The 17111-nt window shown below is 35.3% G+C and overlaps 4 protein-coding genes across 8 annotated transcripts in view; 3 read left to right on the top strand and 1 right to left on the bottom strand.

Annotated features, from left to right (window-relative positions):
- Positions 1-9080, top strand: part of LOC107105058 (cytospin-A-like) — a 12084-nt gene extending 3004 nt beyond the window's left edge. For 2 of the 4 annotated variants that reach the window (XM_015405197.1, XM_015405189.1), the window contains exons 2-12: positions 1538-1627; positions 1721-2011; positions 3005-3078; positions 3865-4412; positions 4494-4581; positions 4681-4753; positions 5305-5341; positions 6865-6961; positions 7065-7181; positions 7550-7609; positions 8129-9080. In XM_015405197.1, the coding sequence (XP_015260683.1) occupies positions 1538-1627; positions 1721-2011; positions 3005-3078; positions 3865-4412; positions 4494-4581; positions 4681-4753; positions 5305-5341; positions 6865-6961; positions 7065-7181; positions 7550-7609; positions 8129-8218 (1565 nt within the window). In that variant the 3' untranslated portion in view covers positions 8219-9080. Of the gene's footprint in view, positions 1-1537; positions 2012-3004; positions 3079-3864; positions 4413-4493; positions 4582-4680; positions 4754-5304; positions 5342-6864; positions 6962-7064; positions 7182-7549; positions 7768-8128 lie in introns of those variants that run through there. The other 2 variants (XM_015405180.1, XM_015405185.1) reach the window with 2 other exon arrangements.
- LOC107105086 (chromosome unknown open reading frame, human C12orf57) lies at positions 8888-11943 on the bottom strand. Its single transcript, XM_015405207.1, is given in 5 exon segments — positions 8888-9345; positions 9699-9875; positions 11383-11439; positions 11791-11832; positions 11835-11943. Coding segments are annotated over 5 exon segments (510 nt in total). The 5' UTR covers positions 11929-11943; the 3' UTR covers positions 8888-9205.
- Positions 11908-15659, top strand: saysd1 (SAYSVFN motif domain containing 1). Its single transcript, XM_015405215.1, has 2 exons — positions 11908-12317; positions 13471-15659. Exons 1-2 carry the CDS (start codon positions 12132-12134, stop codon positions 13792-13794), a joined length of 510 nt encoding a protein of 169 aa, XP_015260701.1. The 5' UTR covers positions 11908-12131; the 3' UTR covers positions 13795-15659.
- A 923-nt stretch (positions 15660-16582) lies between these two features.
- bpnt1 (3'(2'), 5'-bisphosphate nucleotidase 1) overlaps positions 16583-17111 on the top strand; it is an 8495-nt gene continuing 7966 nt past the window's right edge. The window contains exon 1 of one of the 2 annotated variants that reach the window (XM_015405335.1): positions 16583-16832. The gene's annotated coding sequence lies outside the window, so the exon portion shown is untranslated. The remainder of the gene's footprint in view (positions 16833-17111) is intronic. The other variant, XM_015405341.1, reaches the window with a different exon arrangement.

Genomic DNA, 17111 nt, shown 5'->3' with positions numbered 1-17111 from the left:
TGTGTGTGTGTATATGTATGTATGTATATATATATATATATATTATATATAATTTACCAATTTTTGTATAAATACCGCTTTTAGTGGGTTAGGTCAGCTAAAGGCATGTTTTAGAGTCTCTATACTCCAGTTAACTCGATTACTAAATTACTTGGCGATTATTTAAATAATTGATTAATTCAGTTAATTGTTTTAGCCCTAGATCCATGGTTTATTGTTAAAGAAGCATTCTACTGTTCTGGTAGGGATGGTGTTATGTACACAGAGGTTTATGTTGTCAGTCACACATTCATTGTTTGCATTCATGTGCTCTCCATGGATAGATATATATTCAAAACCTAAACGGGCTATATAGCCTACCTATCCCATTAGCTTGACTGTTGAGCAAATGTAGGCTGCACTGCATGATCCAGCTAAAGTGTTTTTGATCAATTGTTAAGGTTTGATATCATGGGTCTAAAGTCCACACTGAATTCATCCTTTTTGTGGGTTAATTTTTAAGCCATCTATTTTTGGACGAAAGTGATTCCAATCCTGCTACAAATTTCTAAAAAACCCAAACTCAAGAATGGCTTGGATCAGAACCAGGATTAAATCTAATCCATAGGTGGCTTTTTTTCCTTTTTTGAAAAGGAGAGGGGGAAAAAAGGTTTTGATTCAATCTGTCATCTAAAATCTGAGCAGATTACTTTTGGAAAACCAGGCCTTGGTGGATAAAAGTTGTTGTTGCTTTGGAAAAAAAAAAAAAAAATTGATTTCCCTTAACTAAACCATGAAAGCAAAGATAATGGGGTGTGATGGGGCTCGGTAGATTGAACAATTTAGAATTATTCTTGCAAAATTAAACAATTTTCACAAAATTTGCATACGATCTATTTTTAAATTGTCATAGGTAATCGTATAAACAAAGTCACATTACAGGCATCTAAATTCTGAATTTTAGCAATACAAAAAAAAGCATTCTATAATCCAGAAACTGGTATGGCTGCACTGTTTTTTCCAGAAATTCCCTGTCTTTCTGTTCAGTGCAAAACAGCCCAGCTGTCATTTGGTTTAATCAGCACAAAATATTGTCCGTCTACCTCAAGTCTTCTTTGGCAGCTCTGTCAGTTTCATCCCTGACTTACATCTGTCTGTTTCTTTGACTTGTCTTTCTGTTCTTAGTTGTCAATATTCAGGGAATTATCCCCAGCTATTGGCTAAGAATAGCCTTCCTTCTGCAGCTGAGCAGACTACAGTTCTCCACACTGCTACTAGGGATCAGATGAGTCTGCAGTATCTTGCAGCATAAGGAAAATAAAAGGAGGTGGGGAAACAACAAGATCCCTGCAGACTGTCAATATGCGTGCCCTAGAAACCAGATAATGTATCAGGCAAAACTCAGTGAGCTTGAAAATTATATTTGGCAGTCCCTGATGTACAAAGTTTTATAATCAAAATGACATAAGTCAAATGAATAATGAGCTTAGCAAAAGATTGCAACTTGTAAACAAATTTTAAACCTCACAGTTTTGTGCTTTTAATTCTTTCTCATTAGGTTCCCCTTTAGACTTTTACCACACACCTCCTACCTCGCCCTCTGAGGAAGAGCTGGCTGCCATGGCCTTGCCCTCTGCAGCTTCGACTGGTAAGATGCAAACCTCATCACCCATTGCTAGTGCCCCACCCTCCTCTCCCTCCCCAGCAGCAGAATGGAAACCAAAGCTTTCGGCTCCCTCAGAGTGGGCTGTGATCAGCGTGGAGAGCATCAATTCCTTGGGGACAAACTCGAGCGATGCAGCAACTGGACAGGAGAAGGTCGTTAGCAGTTTGGATGTTCAGACTCCAATACCTTTGCCCCAAAGATCACCTTCAGAGCAGAGCTGGCAGGAAAGAGACAGTGGGATGGAGTCGCAGGCAGCAGCAGAGCGAACCGGAGAGGAGATGACCCTGGTTTTACTCAGTCTGATGGAGCACTATAGAGCCTCAATGGGCCTAACCCCCAATACTGATATTACTGCAGGAGCCGTAGGTAAGTCCTGGTTTACCTGTTTTTTCTATGTGATGCCTAATAGACTAGATATAAACTCATTACTATATGGAATGACGATCTCTAAGCTTCTTGTGGCAAAAACAACAATAGGAATATGTTCACAATGTAGATGACAGCTGCAAAAAAGTGTTATTACAGTAGAATGGTTTCTTAAAATTAGAAAAATATGATAAAAGAAGAAAATGTTTTTAATTGAAAAGGCATGCAAGCAAATATATTATGCAGCATGTCAAGACTATTTAAATGGTTGTCTATTTGTGACTGTGACCTTTACAGATGAACATTAACGAATTATATCCCTGGTTTCCCCTGATGAGCCTCTGTAAAACTTGTAATCACCAGTTTTTGGATTGTGTACTCTAATTTTAGTCAAGTCTTCTGTGCAGATGTATTAAAGTGATAAACCCAGCTACTGTTTTCAGGTAAATGAAGGTAATTAATGGATGAAGAATACATTTAAGAAATCTGTGGAGTTTCTCAGTCATTCTGGTCATGGCTAAGCTTGCAAAGTTCAGTTTAGGCAACTGGACTTGACATTTAAGAAATAGTAGCTTTCCAATATCCTAACTAAACCAAGAAATATTTTTAGGCAACAGGGAAAGATCAATTCAGGACAGCAACAGCAGGTTCCTAACCTGCAAAAGCTGCAAAGGATCAAAGTCTGACACTTGGAGCACACAAAATAAGACATTACAAAAAACAAATCTTTTTAGCTTTGCAAGCCTGAAATCCCGTTTTTTTTCCTGGACTACTTGTGATAGCTAAATAAAACACTAACATAAGTAATATCTATAATATATATAATACTTATATTATATAATATAAGTAAAGTCTTTTCCTCACAATTGGAGCATATTACCTGGGTTGGTACTAAACATAAAAAAAGAAAACCATTTAGAGAAACTATGCTTACATAGATCACTAAGCCACAACTGAATCTGTCTTCCCCCACCTTGTTTCTTTCATCCTTAGAGATGCTGAGGCGCTTGATAACTGAAAAGGAAGATCTGGTTGAGGAGCTGGACATACTAAAGGAAACACTCAGGGTAAGTGTTGCTGGCCCCATTATATACCATATTTTCTCTGTCACTAATCTGCCAGTTCCTGCAGCTGAAAATCCTCCCCACAGTATAATGCTGCCACCACTATGCTTCACTGTAGGTATTGTATGGCCTAGTGATGAACGGTGCCTTGTTTCCTCCCAACATGACACCTTGGCGTTCACTCCAAAGAGTTGAATCTTCATTTCGTTAGAACATTTTTTTTTCTTCCAAATCTTTTAGGGTACAGTAAGGGTGGTTTCAAACTCCTCCCATTTAAAAATTATGAAGTTCCCATCACTTTTTTGTTGTTGAGTAGAATGCTGGTAAAGATTTTCAGTCATCCAGGTCATAGTCATTCCAAGAAAGTTAAAAAAAAAACCACTGCACTTTGTTTTCCAAGTTTGAAGACGTTTCACTTCCCATCAAGAAAGCTTTTTCAAATCAAAATGTCTTGAATAATAACAAAACTTGCTATGGTTTAAATTGCTATTTTATTTCACAACCTTAAATGGAAAAGAAATGCTTGTTTGCAGTTCTCAAACACACTTTTGTTCTCAAAGATAATGTATAATGAAACAAAAAATGTTGAATGCTAGCATTTTAGGGCATTTATTATTTTGTAACACAACTGATATTTCAAGAAATCTGTCTTTTTTTTTTTTTGCCACAAAAGTATAGGAATACATGAAGGGCTCGAACATAAAAAAAAATGCTTCAGAAACAATTATAATACAGCAAGAGCTGTGCACCTTTTTCTTTTCTTCACAAAACTGTTTATTTTCATCCCAGACAGAAAGGTTGGAGTGGCAACAGTTCCAGTGGGACCTGCACACCGCGGTGTCTGTTGCCGACAGGCTGCGTCTGGAGTCGGATCATGCTCTGGGTTTGCTCCAAGAAAACCACAGAGCACTAGAGGAGCAGCTGGCTCAGGCTCTCAGCAGGCAACAGGAGACAGAACAAGCACTGGAGAGTCTGAGAGCAGAGCACAAAGATGTTTGCTGCAAACTAAATGAAGTCCTTGTGCAGCGACAACAGGAGCAATCCGAGCTCGATGTTCTCAGGAATGTTTGCAGGCTGAAAGATGAATTGACAAACAAAGAGGCTAATAAACTTAAAAAGAAAACTGAAGCTGAAGAAGAAGAAGAAGTGAAAGATGGTGGATATGATGGCAGTGAAACGTATGATCCTGAGAAAATGGAAGGATCCGAAAATACTGAGCTGACTGGAAAGGGAGTGGCTGAGGGATACATTCGTAGTTTGGCTGCACTGGAGAAAAAGAAAGAAGGACGTGGACAAAGAGATCCAAGGAGAATAGTAATGCTGTCGGAAAGGTCCTGGTGAGTCAACATGATGGTAAACCTTATGAGTATCTTTTCACAGCTATATCAATTTATTATAATATGACTTTTATATTTTAGGAGCCTGTCTGGTCTTCCATTTCACAGTGATTCTTCTAGTCAGAATAAGACTTCAAAAAACATGAGCACAACATTGCCTTTGTGCAAGGTATACAACAAGACTTATTCATAATGATTATATTGACTTTTTAAAATTATTTTTTTTTTATTTGTGCTCGATAAATTGATTCTCTTACAATCTTTTCAGAAAGAAGAACCAACAAAAGGAAGAACTGGAAGGATTTTCCAGAGGCAGGATAGCTGGTCTAACTTTTATACAGGTCTGAATAAACATACAGAAGCAATCACATAGATGAGAGGATGGAAATTAGAGATGAGTTTGTTTTTCTATGTTTATGAACTATTTGAATTTTGTTTCTGTTTCTGGGCTTTTATATTTGACTTTGCCAGGGATTAAGCAATAAGCCTTTCAGTAAACTCTCACAGATCAACTTTTACTCACCTTGACACTTTAAATCCATTTAACTACTCTGCATATTATAGTTGAAAACTGCCTTGCATTGGGCTACATAATTAACTGTTTTACTTAATGGTTTTATAGTGGAAGAATGGCTCTTGAGTGACTTGCACTTGTGACTGCAGAGATGGTACTAGAATATGTATATTTGGAACACAAGGACACAAAAAAACCCTTCCTACCAGAGAGAAATTTCTGTTCTACAGAAAATAATGATCTCAAGACTCTCCTCAGCTGTGATGAGAAGGGCTGCATATAAAATTTATATATTAATATATTATATATAATATAAATATTAATTATATATATATTTTTTTAGACTCATAATTTTCTGATTATCTTTTTGTTTCAAAGGGAACCAAGAGGAGGATCAAACCTCAGATTCTGTAAAGTAAGCTGCTGTTTTATTGCTTTGGTTGGTGTTGAAATATTTGTGTGAAAGGAAGGTCATTAAATGTCACCTATATCTCTTAAAGAACAGTATGGGTCGAGGTTTATACAGTGTTGCTAAATCAGAATAGGAACAAATTAATTAATTTTCAAACATTTACTTAGAATTTCTATGCACAATTTTATAATAAATCAGGCTAAAAAATGTTGTTTTTTACATAAAAATTATTATTGCCATGTTATGGTCAGCCACAACTAAAGAAAGCTTGCCAGTTGTCCAGAAGACATTGAAAACCTTAAAAAAGAGGGTAGTTCAAAAGAATACTGTGTGTAAATCTAGCCATAAAGTAGGAATACACTTGTTTTAATGGAAAGTGAGGCTGTACTTACAAAAAAAAACTTCAGTATTAATCAACATTGTAAAATCAATGGCTTTCATTTGCCAACTTTTTTTCCCCATTCTAACCATGCCCTGACTTCTCTCTATAAACTGTATAATCTCTTATTCAGATCTTTTATAACTTAAAATTATAGTCTACAAAATATTGCATATAAGTGGCCCTTTGTCAGTGATTACCATGATATTGCAATAAACATCAGAATTGAATGTATTGTGCACAAAGGGTTAAAACATTTGACAGTTTAAAGGTGGAGTTTACAAAAGGTGTAAGTAAAGGGAATAACTGCAACCTTGAAATGATGTGGAACAAAAACCTTATTCTGGGAAATGGGCTTCAAATGTCTGTCTCTACTATTAAGCTGCCCCTAAACCAGGGATCATAGAAGCACTTGGGCTAAAGACAAAAAGCAATGCACTTCTCCATAGTGGTGCAAAATCCACTTTCCAGATGAGGATAAAATTAGCATTTTTATTTCAAAAAGTGTCAGACTTAAGAGGAAGGCCAAGTACAGAAGACAGAGGTTTCTATATGGTTGTGAAATGTAGTTAGATTTGCAGGAATTGTGCCACCTGCTGCTGTTCTTCTACTGTTAATTCAAGTTTAGAGTCACTGTATTAATTAACCGTAGATTTTTAAAATACTTAATGCTTCTCTTTGCTGACAAACTTTCCAGAGATATTAATTTAATTTCTCAACAGAACGTAGTAGCTGCCCACACTGCTCAGGGCACCAACACACAGTTAATGACCATGACAACACTAGATTGGCAGCAAATGATACCTGATCAAAACTCTGTACAGAATGAATTAAGAGGAAGAAGCTAGACATGAGATGGTCTGAGCCAGACTGACTCGAGGCTGATGATTATCTGGGCTTTCTCAGCACTTTAACAGTTCCAGGGGTTGATTACTGTAGCTTCATGTTGCGTTGATGCTATTAATTATGCCAAAAGGGGGATAGAGTTTAAAGTCTTATGTAAAAAATCCTTTTCACTGATATTCACATTTATTGCAGAAATTCCTCTGAATTTTTCTGTCAAAAGACTTTAAGTAAATGTTGTCAACATTATTGCTTGACTTTAGAGAAAACTGGCATTAAAGCACTTTATATCTGTCTTGAACAGACCTCAGGATGGTTTCAGTGCTTTGCTGAGGCGCCATGGTGGCTCCAGAAGGAACTCTCTGCTGCGGTGGTGCCAAACCCGTACCAAAGGTTATAAGGTTAGAGCCTTGTGTGGAATACTGTCTATGTTGAATGTAGGTCAACAGGTAGGTTAATATTTTTTAATTCTGTTTGTTTTTGTCTTTTTCCCGTCTGCAACAGAATATCGAGATTACCAATTTCAGTACGTGCTGGGAGGATGGGTTGGCATTCTGTGCCATCTATCACACCTTCTTACCAACTCATATTCCATATGACAGCCTCAGGCCATCTGACAAGGTAAAACTGCTACTTTGCAAAGAAACAAGGTTCTTTTGTTTGGAAAATTACAACAAATGGTTTGCTCAGATTTATTGCAGGTGTTTCTGGAAGGTACTCCAGATCTGCACCTGCAAATTATTGACCATGCATATAAAACATGCATTATCATTGGCAAAGTTTTATAAATATTTTTATAATGCTAGCAAACTTGACCAAAAATCTGACCTGGATAGAATAACGAAGCACATGGAAGACTCTCAGCTCTTTGATTTTATTTATCCAAATATGAGAGGTGTTTATGCAAATGTCGATATTGAACATTTCTTCTATAATTAAGTCAATAGTTATTCTGAATCCATATAAAACTTGCACTGCTCTTTGGGCAGGAGGGAAACCTGGACATTGCATTTAAGGTGGGAGAGAGTGTGGGAATCCCAGCAACACTGGTGAGCCATTTTTTTTTTCTTCTAACCCACACACTACATGAGCTCTGATAAATGTAAGATTTCTTCTAGTTTAAATGTATTACTGTCTTTTGTTGGTTAGATTCCATTAGTGTCTTTTTATTCATGTTATAGTCTGAAAAAATTACAAATTTTAAAGCCCTGAGCTCCAAAACTTTCTGGCATTCAAGGTGCAGGAAGAGGGAAAGAGGTCTGAAGTGCAAGCTTTATAAACACTTGTTGGTTCCAAACATGTCAAAGTATTCATGAGCTTTTCACCTCACCATCTGTAAAGGACAACCTTCTCGATTTACCATAAATGGAATCATGTATGGGTCTTTAAACAGAGACCAATCATCACATAGGCTGGATATCAAAGAAGTTAGCTAGTCTTGACAAAAATTTATATTATTACGGAGCTGCACATTTTATTTAGATTTTAAGAACCCTGAGTGCTGAAAAATTTAAAAGTTGAGCTTCTTTAGTTTCTTACTCTGTCTTTACTAATTTACTTTGTAACAGACAGTGGAGGAGATGCTGAAAGCAGACGGGCCGGACTGGCAGAAAGTCCTGGCGTATGTCGAAAGCATTTTCCGCCACTTTGAGATGTGAGATCAGGATCCGGGGACTTGAAACCTTCCATTTTCCTTTTGATGAGTTGGGAGCTGAACTACTGTTCAACTGAAGACAGCTCTGTGCAAACAATGAACTCATCCATCAGGATTTCAAATGTGCAAACACTGGACTCTGTATTTTTTTTTGTGTGTGTAAAATACAATATTATTCACCGAGAGACAGGTGCTTGCTGACTCCCAGTGGAAAGAACTTTGATAGCATTTTACTTGGAGCACTTTTTTCCACTTGCACAGCAACTTCACTGGACCTGGGGAATAAGAAGTAGGACACAGAGGAGTGCAGCAGGATAATCACCTGCTCATTGGTTATCTCTGTGTTCAACTCTGATTACTGGGTGGGTGGAGTTCTGCATCCTATGCACTTAAATTACTGTATGGAGCACTTTTTTCACCAAGTTGAATTATGTAGCATTTTAGGAGCAATATGTTGGAGTCAATGTCACTTTATCCTGTTTTATTATGCACCGCATTGTCTTCATTTATTCAGACAGGAAGCAGATGTATAAGATTTTATCCTGGAAAACATTGTCTAATGAAATGTATGAATGTAAATGTTTTTAAAATGTAAGTGTGATTTAAAGACTTGAAGAAATAATAAAGTATCTATACCATAGTTTTTTTTCTCCCACACTTCATAAAATACACATCAGAAAAACTGAATATTTAATTCTACAGTATAATGAAAACATCTGACAGCATATAAAGTAAAAAAAAAGATGGCATTAAAGTAAATGTTTCAGTGGAATAAAGTGGATGTAGTGTTACATGTAACAAATAAATACAATGTGTGAGGAAATATTTCAAGGGTTTGCAAGAAGCATTGAATGAATACTTTTTTTTTAAAAACATTAGTGGTATCAAACATATTACATACAAAAATTGGACCTTAAATACATAATGGCATAAGGAATTGCAAAGCATAAAAATAAAGCACCCCTGAATTAGACCTGGTCAAGACTAAATCCTATGAAGCAGGAATGGCGCCTCCTATAGGGGGTGTTGACAATGGCGGCAGGAGGAGAGACTTCAGTTTTGCAGACATGGCTGCAATTTCAGGGTCCTGGGTTTCATACATTTTCACCAGTCGAGCAAATTTAAGGACGCCTGTAAAAGATGCAAAAAACTATTAACAAATTCAAATGTATAGTTCCCACTGTGAGGTTATTTAAAAACTATTTTACATAGATGCTTCCTCTTGAATGTCAACTTTTTTTTTCTTTTTACTTTAGAACAATTACTTGTTTTAAACTTAACTTTGAAAAAACATGTCCAGAAAATTAAATATTTCCCATCTAGATATTTAACAAACCTTGGTTTAAAAAAATAGTGCATGTTTGCAGTTTATATCTGTAAATATTTTTTTTAATCTGGATAAAAAAAAAAAAGATAAAACTTTTCATTTCTAAGTTGTGTTTTTTAAAGTTCCAAATAAACTGAGTATTTTATGTAATAACTACCTTCTCCTTCATTGTTGAATCCATACGCTTTGATCACTTCCTGCTGAATCTGAGTGGCCACAGGAAGCACGAGCTGCAGCATCTTTCCCATGTCGTTACAGGCGCTCTCCCGAGCCTCCTCCATTCGTGCAGCGTTCTCTGGCACTGAAAAGGCCTGGATCACCTCACTCAACACCACTGCAGAACCAAAGTATCCGTCATTTAAAGTTACAAATGAATGCCTTCACAGAGAGAAAACAAACTGTAATAGTGTAACTTTATTCAGTTCACCCTAAACCACAGTGATTTAGATAAATGTGTATTTCTGTCTTAAAATATATTTAGATGTGGCTCAAATTTTAGACTAAGATGCATAATATGCATTTTTCTATATTATAGAAAAATAATGTATGTTAGGATAATTGCGAACTCTAAAATTGCTGTTTGATACATGTGCATGGATGGCTGTTTCTCTTCTGCATTTCTCTATCTTATCTCAGTTAAGTTTCTGAGCCACCTTGATAGGTAAAAAAGCTACCATGAGATGTAAGATAAATATCATTTGTAAAATGACAAAGGATGACATTAGTAAGCCAGTATACACAGTGTGTTCAACTTTGAGTGTGGGTCTACCGACTGGAATCCTGCCACAAGGATTAAGCAGGTATGCAAAATCAACAAATGGGTGGCATTAAGATGACTACCATTGATGTAAAACAAACTATAAGCAAATGGTAGCTTCAAAGGTTTCGACTGGATGTGTCATAGTTAATCAGTTAAAAACATCCCATCTGTCAGGGTAAAGCAAAGGTTTCTTAATCGCCATGTGTTCGGTCAGCAGCCTCTGAAATATCCACCAATTATTTGTTTTATAAATTCCTTCTTACAGGATTAGATGCAGAGGTGTAGCCAGGAAATTTTTATAAGGGTGGCCAGGCAATAATCAATGTACACTGAGGGGTGGCCGAAAGGGGATAGGCGCCAGAACCTCAGGGTCAAGCCAAAGACAAGACAAACTATCCTTTCCTACAGCTTTTGCTAAAAAAAATAGATGCATATATTTAAACATCCATTCTTTCTAAATAAAAGGTATAATAGATAAAATTCAGATTCGAGCTCTGGGACAAACATTTTCCATTGTCATTACTTACCTCCATGTATCAATAATTCTTCTGCACAAAATTGATATAAATTGATTAATACCTTTTTTTTAAAATCAAAATAGTTATTTATGATTTCACTGAAGATTCCCACATGACTTGCAGAGACATTCTCTCTTTACCATATATAACACAAAATCTACTTCTGAAAAGAGCGTGAATTCTGTACATATCTTTAATGCTAGTAAAATGATGTGTATAATTAAACAGTGTTCATTGTCAAGTGATTATGAATATATGAAAAATTTAAATGTTTTGAACATTCCACTTGAGTGTATTATTGCTGCAACAATCTATATTAGAGGGGGGAAAAAAGGTAGGGGTGGTCAATGTTTGGCTAAGGGTGGCCACCCCTGGCCCCCATCTAGCTCCCTGATTAGATGGGATTGCATAAAGCAATCACTGAGCAAATGTGGTCTATTACAGGTCTGTAAGAGGAACACTAGATGATCTTGACAGAACCTAATCAACATTCATACTCCACGTTTGAATGTTGTTTTTGTTTTTTATTAAAAAAATAATAATAGGAACCATGTTCCTCTTACCTCGGGTCTGTTCAGCGGTCAGGGTAGGTTGCTGAGCTGGAGCAGAGGCCATGATGTCTGGAACACAAATGACACAATAACTACCAAATAATTTAACAGCTAAGTATTTTATATCTACATTAAATTGGCCACATAAGTCAAGCTAGTTTATTTTTTATCTTTAACATTCATAAAAGTAGCGGTTTGTAACTAATATGTAGAAAAATGACACTAATGTACAAATAATGACAAAACATACGTTCAAATATAAAGGAAACCCTGAGTTATGTTTTTTTTAATCCGCACTAACTTATAACATTAGCACATCTGGTATTTCCCTAATGAAAGGAAACCGGAAGCAGTGACGAAATATCAACAGAAAGGTAAAATAACCTAAATACATTAAACGTTATGAGTTAATGTTCTCACCACTGATGAAGACACCAAACCTGAAAGCTAGCAACAAACAACCCCAAGGAAATATCGAAAAATCCCGTAAACCGACGCTTTACGACAGTTGGCGACAATACCTCCTTTTTTATGATAGAACACGTAGTACGTAAACATGCCTCGATAAAGATTCTAACCGGTTGAAATTTCTCCAAAAAGTAACCTAAATTGACGTGCGAGGCAGTCGGGTGTATATTTGATATATCTGTATATTATTATTCATCTGTTTATTTTGTTAAAGTGACAAGAAAAGGAGAGTTTGTTCTTTTTTTGTGGTTTAAAGGGTGCTTTTCCAGGTTGAACTTGGATTATTCGCATTTATGGAGCAAAAGCTGGCGGAGTTTAGAGCCCGACGACAGGCGGTGAAAGGCACGCAAATGTCCGACCCTTCTGCTGCTCAGCCCAGAGAAAAGAGAGAAGGAGATCCTGTTGTACAGGCAGACAACAGTCAGCAAGCAGAGGGGCCAGAAAACAACCAAACTGCAACTAACAGCTCTCCAGGCAGGGTAAGAGATCAATATCAGCACGATTTAAATAGATTTTAACGAAAACTCTTCAAAATGTGGCTATTAAACTGGTAAAACTATTCAAAACTAATAGATGATTCACATTTTAATGGAAAGATTAGATGTGATCGAGGTAAATATACAAATATGGTCATTTTAATTTTGTTTTCTGAAAGAAAATCTGTCAAAATTATAAATCACTGAAGATGCATTCAAAAGCTACTTATTAAAATTCCTGAATGCAATAGATAAATACATATTGTTTTAAAACTTCTATGATTTTTCCTGTTATCGTGTCAGTGCTGAACTTTTATCAATGCAGTGGTTTGCAAAAGTATTCATGTGACTACAGATTACAAGGGAAATCTATTGGGATTTTATGTTAAACAAAAAAAAGTGAGTGTGAGAAATTTCGACATGGTTTTTAAAAACTTTAACGTAAAAATATGTCAAAGGTGTGTAATTGTTGTTTGTTTCTTTTTTTTCTTTTCTTTTTTTTTTTTTGATAAACAGCCCAAGCTCAGTCTGATAAGTTGGGGACGCCTGATAAATAACACAGATTTGTGATTCATTCATTTCATTTTTATTGAATTTTTTTATTTATACAGGTTTAAAAAAGTAAGGAAAATTTTGTGTTTCCAATGTTTGCCAACAACTTTTTGGTTTTATTATTTTATTATTCTTAAGAAAAACTTACAAAGTTATAAAGGCAAACTACTGGTTGTAGTTAATGGATAAAGCATTAGAATATTGCCTGCCTTTGGTATTTGAATTCAAATTTTAATCAAGCTTTTAGCTTGATTGTTAACCTCATTGAAATTCTGAGTATAATCAAGATTTATTTTAAAAAATGTGCATCATGATATCTTACTGCGGATCGGAGACAGATTTAACCACATTAATCATAGGGAAGTTTTACTAAATACTTTAAAGATTTGTGTTCAAGAAGCACCAGTTTTCAATCAGTCACTTGTGTGTCTTTTTTCTTGTTGTTTCTAAAGTTGTGCAATAATTTAGAATATGTAAAAACATTTCTCGGTTGAGCAAAACATCTACATAAAGAAAAATCTTCATCAGCTTCAATTGGCCAAGCCCCCTATCATTTTTTTTATAACCTTGTTAACCACTGACTTGTTGTTATGTGTCCTTACAGAGTTGTAGTGACTGGATGCTTGACAGTACTCTGGGAAGATGGTTATCGTCAAGACAATTGGTCCTCTCCAACATTATGCTGCTCAAAGTGCTGCTCTGGCTGGTTCTTCTGGGTCTTTTTGTTGAACTGGAATTTGGCCTGCCATTCTTCGTTATCTCCCTGTTCTACTGGCTTTATGAAGGACTGCGCAGCCCAGAACCCAGGAAACCAGGAGAACTAAGTGCTTATTCTGTCTTCAACCCAGACTGTCAGCCTCTGCTTGGCTCACTCACTGCAGAGCAGCTAGAGGGGGAAATGGGTTACAGACCACTGGCCAACAGATAAAATGATTGGCATTTACAACATTTAATAGGCAAAATCAATTTTTTTTTTGTTTAAAAAATGATTTATTGTGTTATGTTAATATTATTATTATTATGTATATGTTGCACATCAAATTAAAGCTGGTAAATGTATTACTTTGTTCCTTTTTATGCTGCAACATTTTTTGCAGAAAGACTGTTTGGAGTAAGCTTGAAATTATATTTTCATAGTAATCTCAGATTTGATTAGGGCTGCAACCAATATTCCTTCTAAGCTGGGGGCTTGCGCAATCTTGGCGCACAAGAAAATCCATGCAGTGCATAAGATAAAATCAAACATAAGCTGTAAATTAATTAAACCAATAAATTTTTTTCTGTATCATTTTGAATATGTGTATAGTTCCTTTTTCAACTTAAAACCAACAATGAAAATATGAGAAACAACTGACTTCTCCCATCCCCCAAATTTCATTACATAATATAGAGAAAACAGTTATTTTTGGCCATAGGCCTGCTGAACTACATGTCTTACAGCATCTTGTCTTTATGACTAGTATCACAAATTACCTCAGCCTCCTGCATGCTAGATGTGCCAGACAGCTTTACTGAAAATCAGCTGTTTTGATGAAACGTCTTCTATTCAGTCCCACTTTCAAATATATCAAAATCAGTGTTGTAATAAAAATTAATACATTTAAGAGTTGTATTTTGATGAATAGGTTCAGCAAATGTCTTTATTCAGTGCATCAAAGAGTTTTACAGTTGCATAAAAAAATATCCAACATGAAGTAAAGTATGTGACGGCCCAAATTTATTTATCGGTCAAGGCTCCCAGAACAATGAAACTCTCACTGGTTTGTAACAGCCCTGCTTTCCAACATGCACACGGTTAAAGACACACCTGTTTTTTTTTTTTCTGATAATTTCAAGTATATGATGAAGGAAAAATGTAACAGGCATCAATCAGCACATTGTCAGATATGGTGGCTGCAAAACTTAGAGGAGGAGCCAAAGGAGATCTCACCGCTTTTTGATATTTCTGTTACATTTCAAGCATCCATTGCTGATCGTGAAATGTTAGGTTTAATGAATCATTTCAAAACAGCATCCACAAGCATCTTAAAGTGGCATTGGAGAAGTAAAACGGACAGAAATTGAAGTCAAATTTGGTCATATTCTAGCAACTTTTATTAATTTTTTATTTATTTATGGATATTAATCATGAAAGGCTCATACTATAATATAATTTATGATAGAAGAAATGCTAAAAAAAACTTTGTAGCTAAAAAATTACAGATTTACAGGATTTTATACTATATCACACGCTACAGCACACATTTTATTGCACAAACTGAAGGTTTTAATGTGAGGAAAATTTTCACAATGCTATAAGCAAGAGCAGGACTCTTGCTTATAGCATACTAAAAATCTCATGACCAACAAGTTTTGGGGGTTTTCTTTTTTCATTTTAAGTGGGCAAAATCACTTAAATCTAAAGTAAACTAATGGAAGCTGCTGCTGTAGTATTTCATTCTATAAAAAAATACAATGTAACTCGCTGATCCCAGGTAATGGTGTAAGGCCTGAGGGTGCACATCTGATGTCAGTCATTCATTGGAGTCCTCTGTATTCGGGGACCTTGTATGGATGATCAGGCACATGAGAAATTAGAAGGAACATTTGCTTCAATTAATGGTTATTTGGTTAATCGATCGATTATTTTTTCTGATTAATAATCGAATAGAAAAGGTTCCTTAAAGAAGATTGAAAGAATAAATGAATGAATAGGAATTTATTCCAGACAATTTGACAAACAACAATAAATGAACCAACCAAAAGACACAAAAGACTAGTTAACATAAAGCAAACCAAACACATATTTCAAAACAAACAAAATTTACCTGAACATAATTCTGGATTTAACTGCACTCAACTGAACTCAAAGATGAACCAACATTTTTTTTCCACTGATTTATTTGAAATTGAATTTTTTTTATACACATTTAACTTTCTGCTGTGGTTTAATCTTAACTGTGATACTTGGTAGAGATTTTGATAAATAAGATGTGTTGATAAAAAAAATTTTATGCCTCTGAACCTTGGTGTAGGGTGAGGATTTTAAATTGTATCTGTCTTGATTAAAAACTGCTCAATAAAAAAAAATCAAAGATGAAGTTCTGTGCTTTCAGCAATCTTTGTATAGATTTGAGGGTTGTTTTATTTTAATATAGATTCTTTAAATTAACTTTGCTATTTAAAAAATAAAACTTCCAAGCACACATTACTGGAACTTTATTTTATGATTGATGATGCAAAACAAAAAGTTATCAGATTGAAAAATAATTTGGGAAAAAATCATTTAGAAATTAAACCTGTAACTATTTGTATATATGTGGACTGAACAACGTTTTAGTAAAACTTAGTGAAGTTTAATCAAAATCCTGTTGCTGTATAGGCCCCTCATTGCCCATGAATCTTAAAAAGGCTTGAATTGATAGTTCACTTGCTGAAAATCAAAACCGGAATTATAATCATCCTTTAAATCTCTGCTTAGGTCCTATTTCATGCATGCTGGAAGTGGTTGCAAGTAGATCAATGACTAATAGCGATTAAAAATAACTTATCCAATAAAACTAATTGGATTCTGGATATAGATGAAGTAAAGCATCAGACGGATTTAACTTCTGTATGATTTTTAACTATGATGAGGGAAACCTCAATACTCTTTATTGCCACTTGATGGCGGTAAAGGATCATCACGTTGTTTGCTGTTCAACGTCACGACAAGAGGAGGAAAAAGAAGAAGATAGTTTATTCAACATACTTCCGCGTTTCATGTTTACTTTTCACCTGCAAAACGAATCACTGTAAGTCTTGAAAGATAGATAGCTGCAATATTTAACGTGCATTTCCAGTTTTCGTAATGTTTATTAAGGGTTTGTCCCGCAGTATATCTTGGTTGCATTAAAGCAGCTGGATTGTTGCTTGCTAAGTAGTTTTGTAGTTATCAGTCCTTCTCCAACCAAAGGTCTGCGACACCTTCAGACGACTACTCATCCTGTAAGTATTATAACAGCTGAAATACACTCGAAAATAATAATTTAGCTCTTTCTAAACATTTTGAATTTGATATTTCGTCGTCAATGGCATACAAGCTAGTTATTGTTAGATTCAATGGTTAAACAGTGACCTAATAGATGTAGAATCAGAATCAGACATACTTTTATAATACCAGAGGGATATAACTTTTGTTACACGCTCCAGATATACACACATTTATATATATATATATATATATATATATATATATATATATATATATATATATATATATATATA

The sequence above is a fragment of the Cyprinodon variegatus genome, unplaced genomic scaffold (genome assembly GCF_000732505.1).
Source record: "Cyprinodon variegatus isolate N-32 unplaced genomic scaffold, C_variegatus-1.0 Scaffold37, whole genome shotgun sequence".
NCBI classification, from domain to species: Eukaryota; Metazoa; Chordata; class Actinopteri; order Cyprinodontiformes; family Cyprinodontidae; genus Cyprinodon; species Cyprinodon variegatus.
This window is presented reverse-complemented; position numbering and strand designations above follow the sequence as displayed.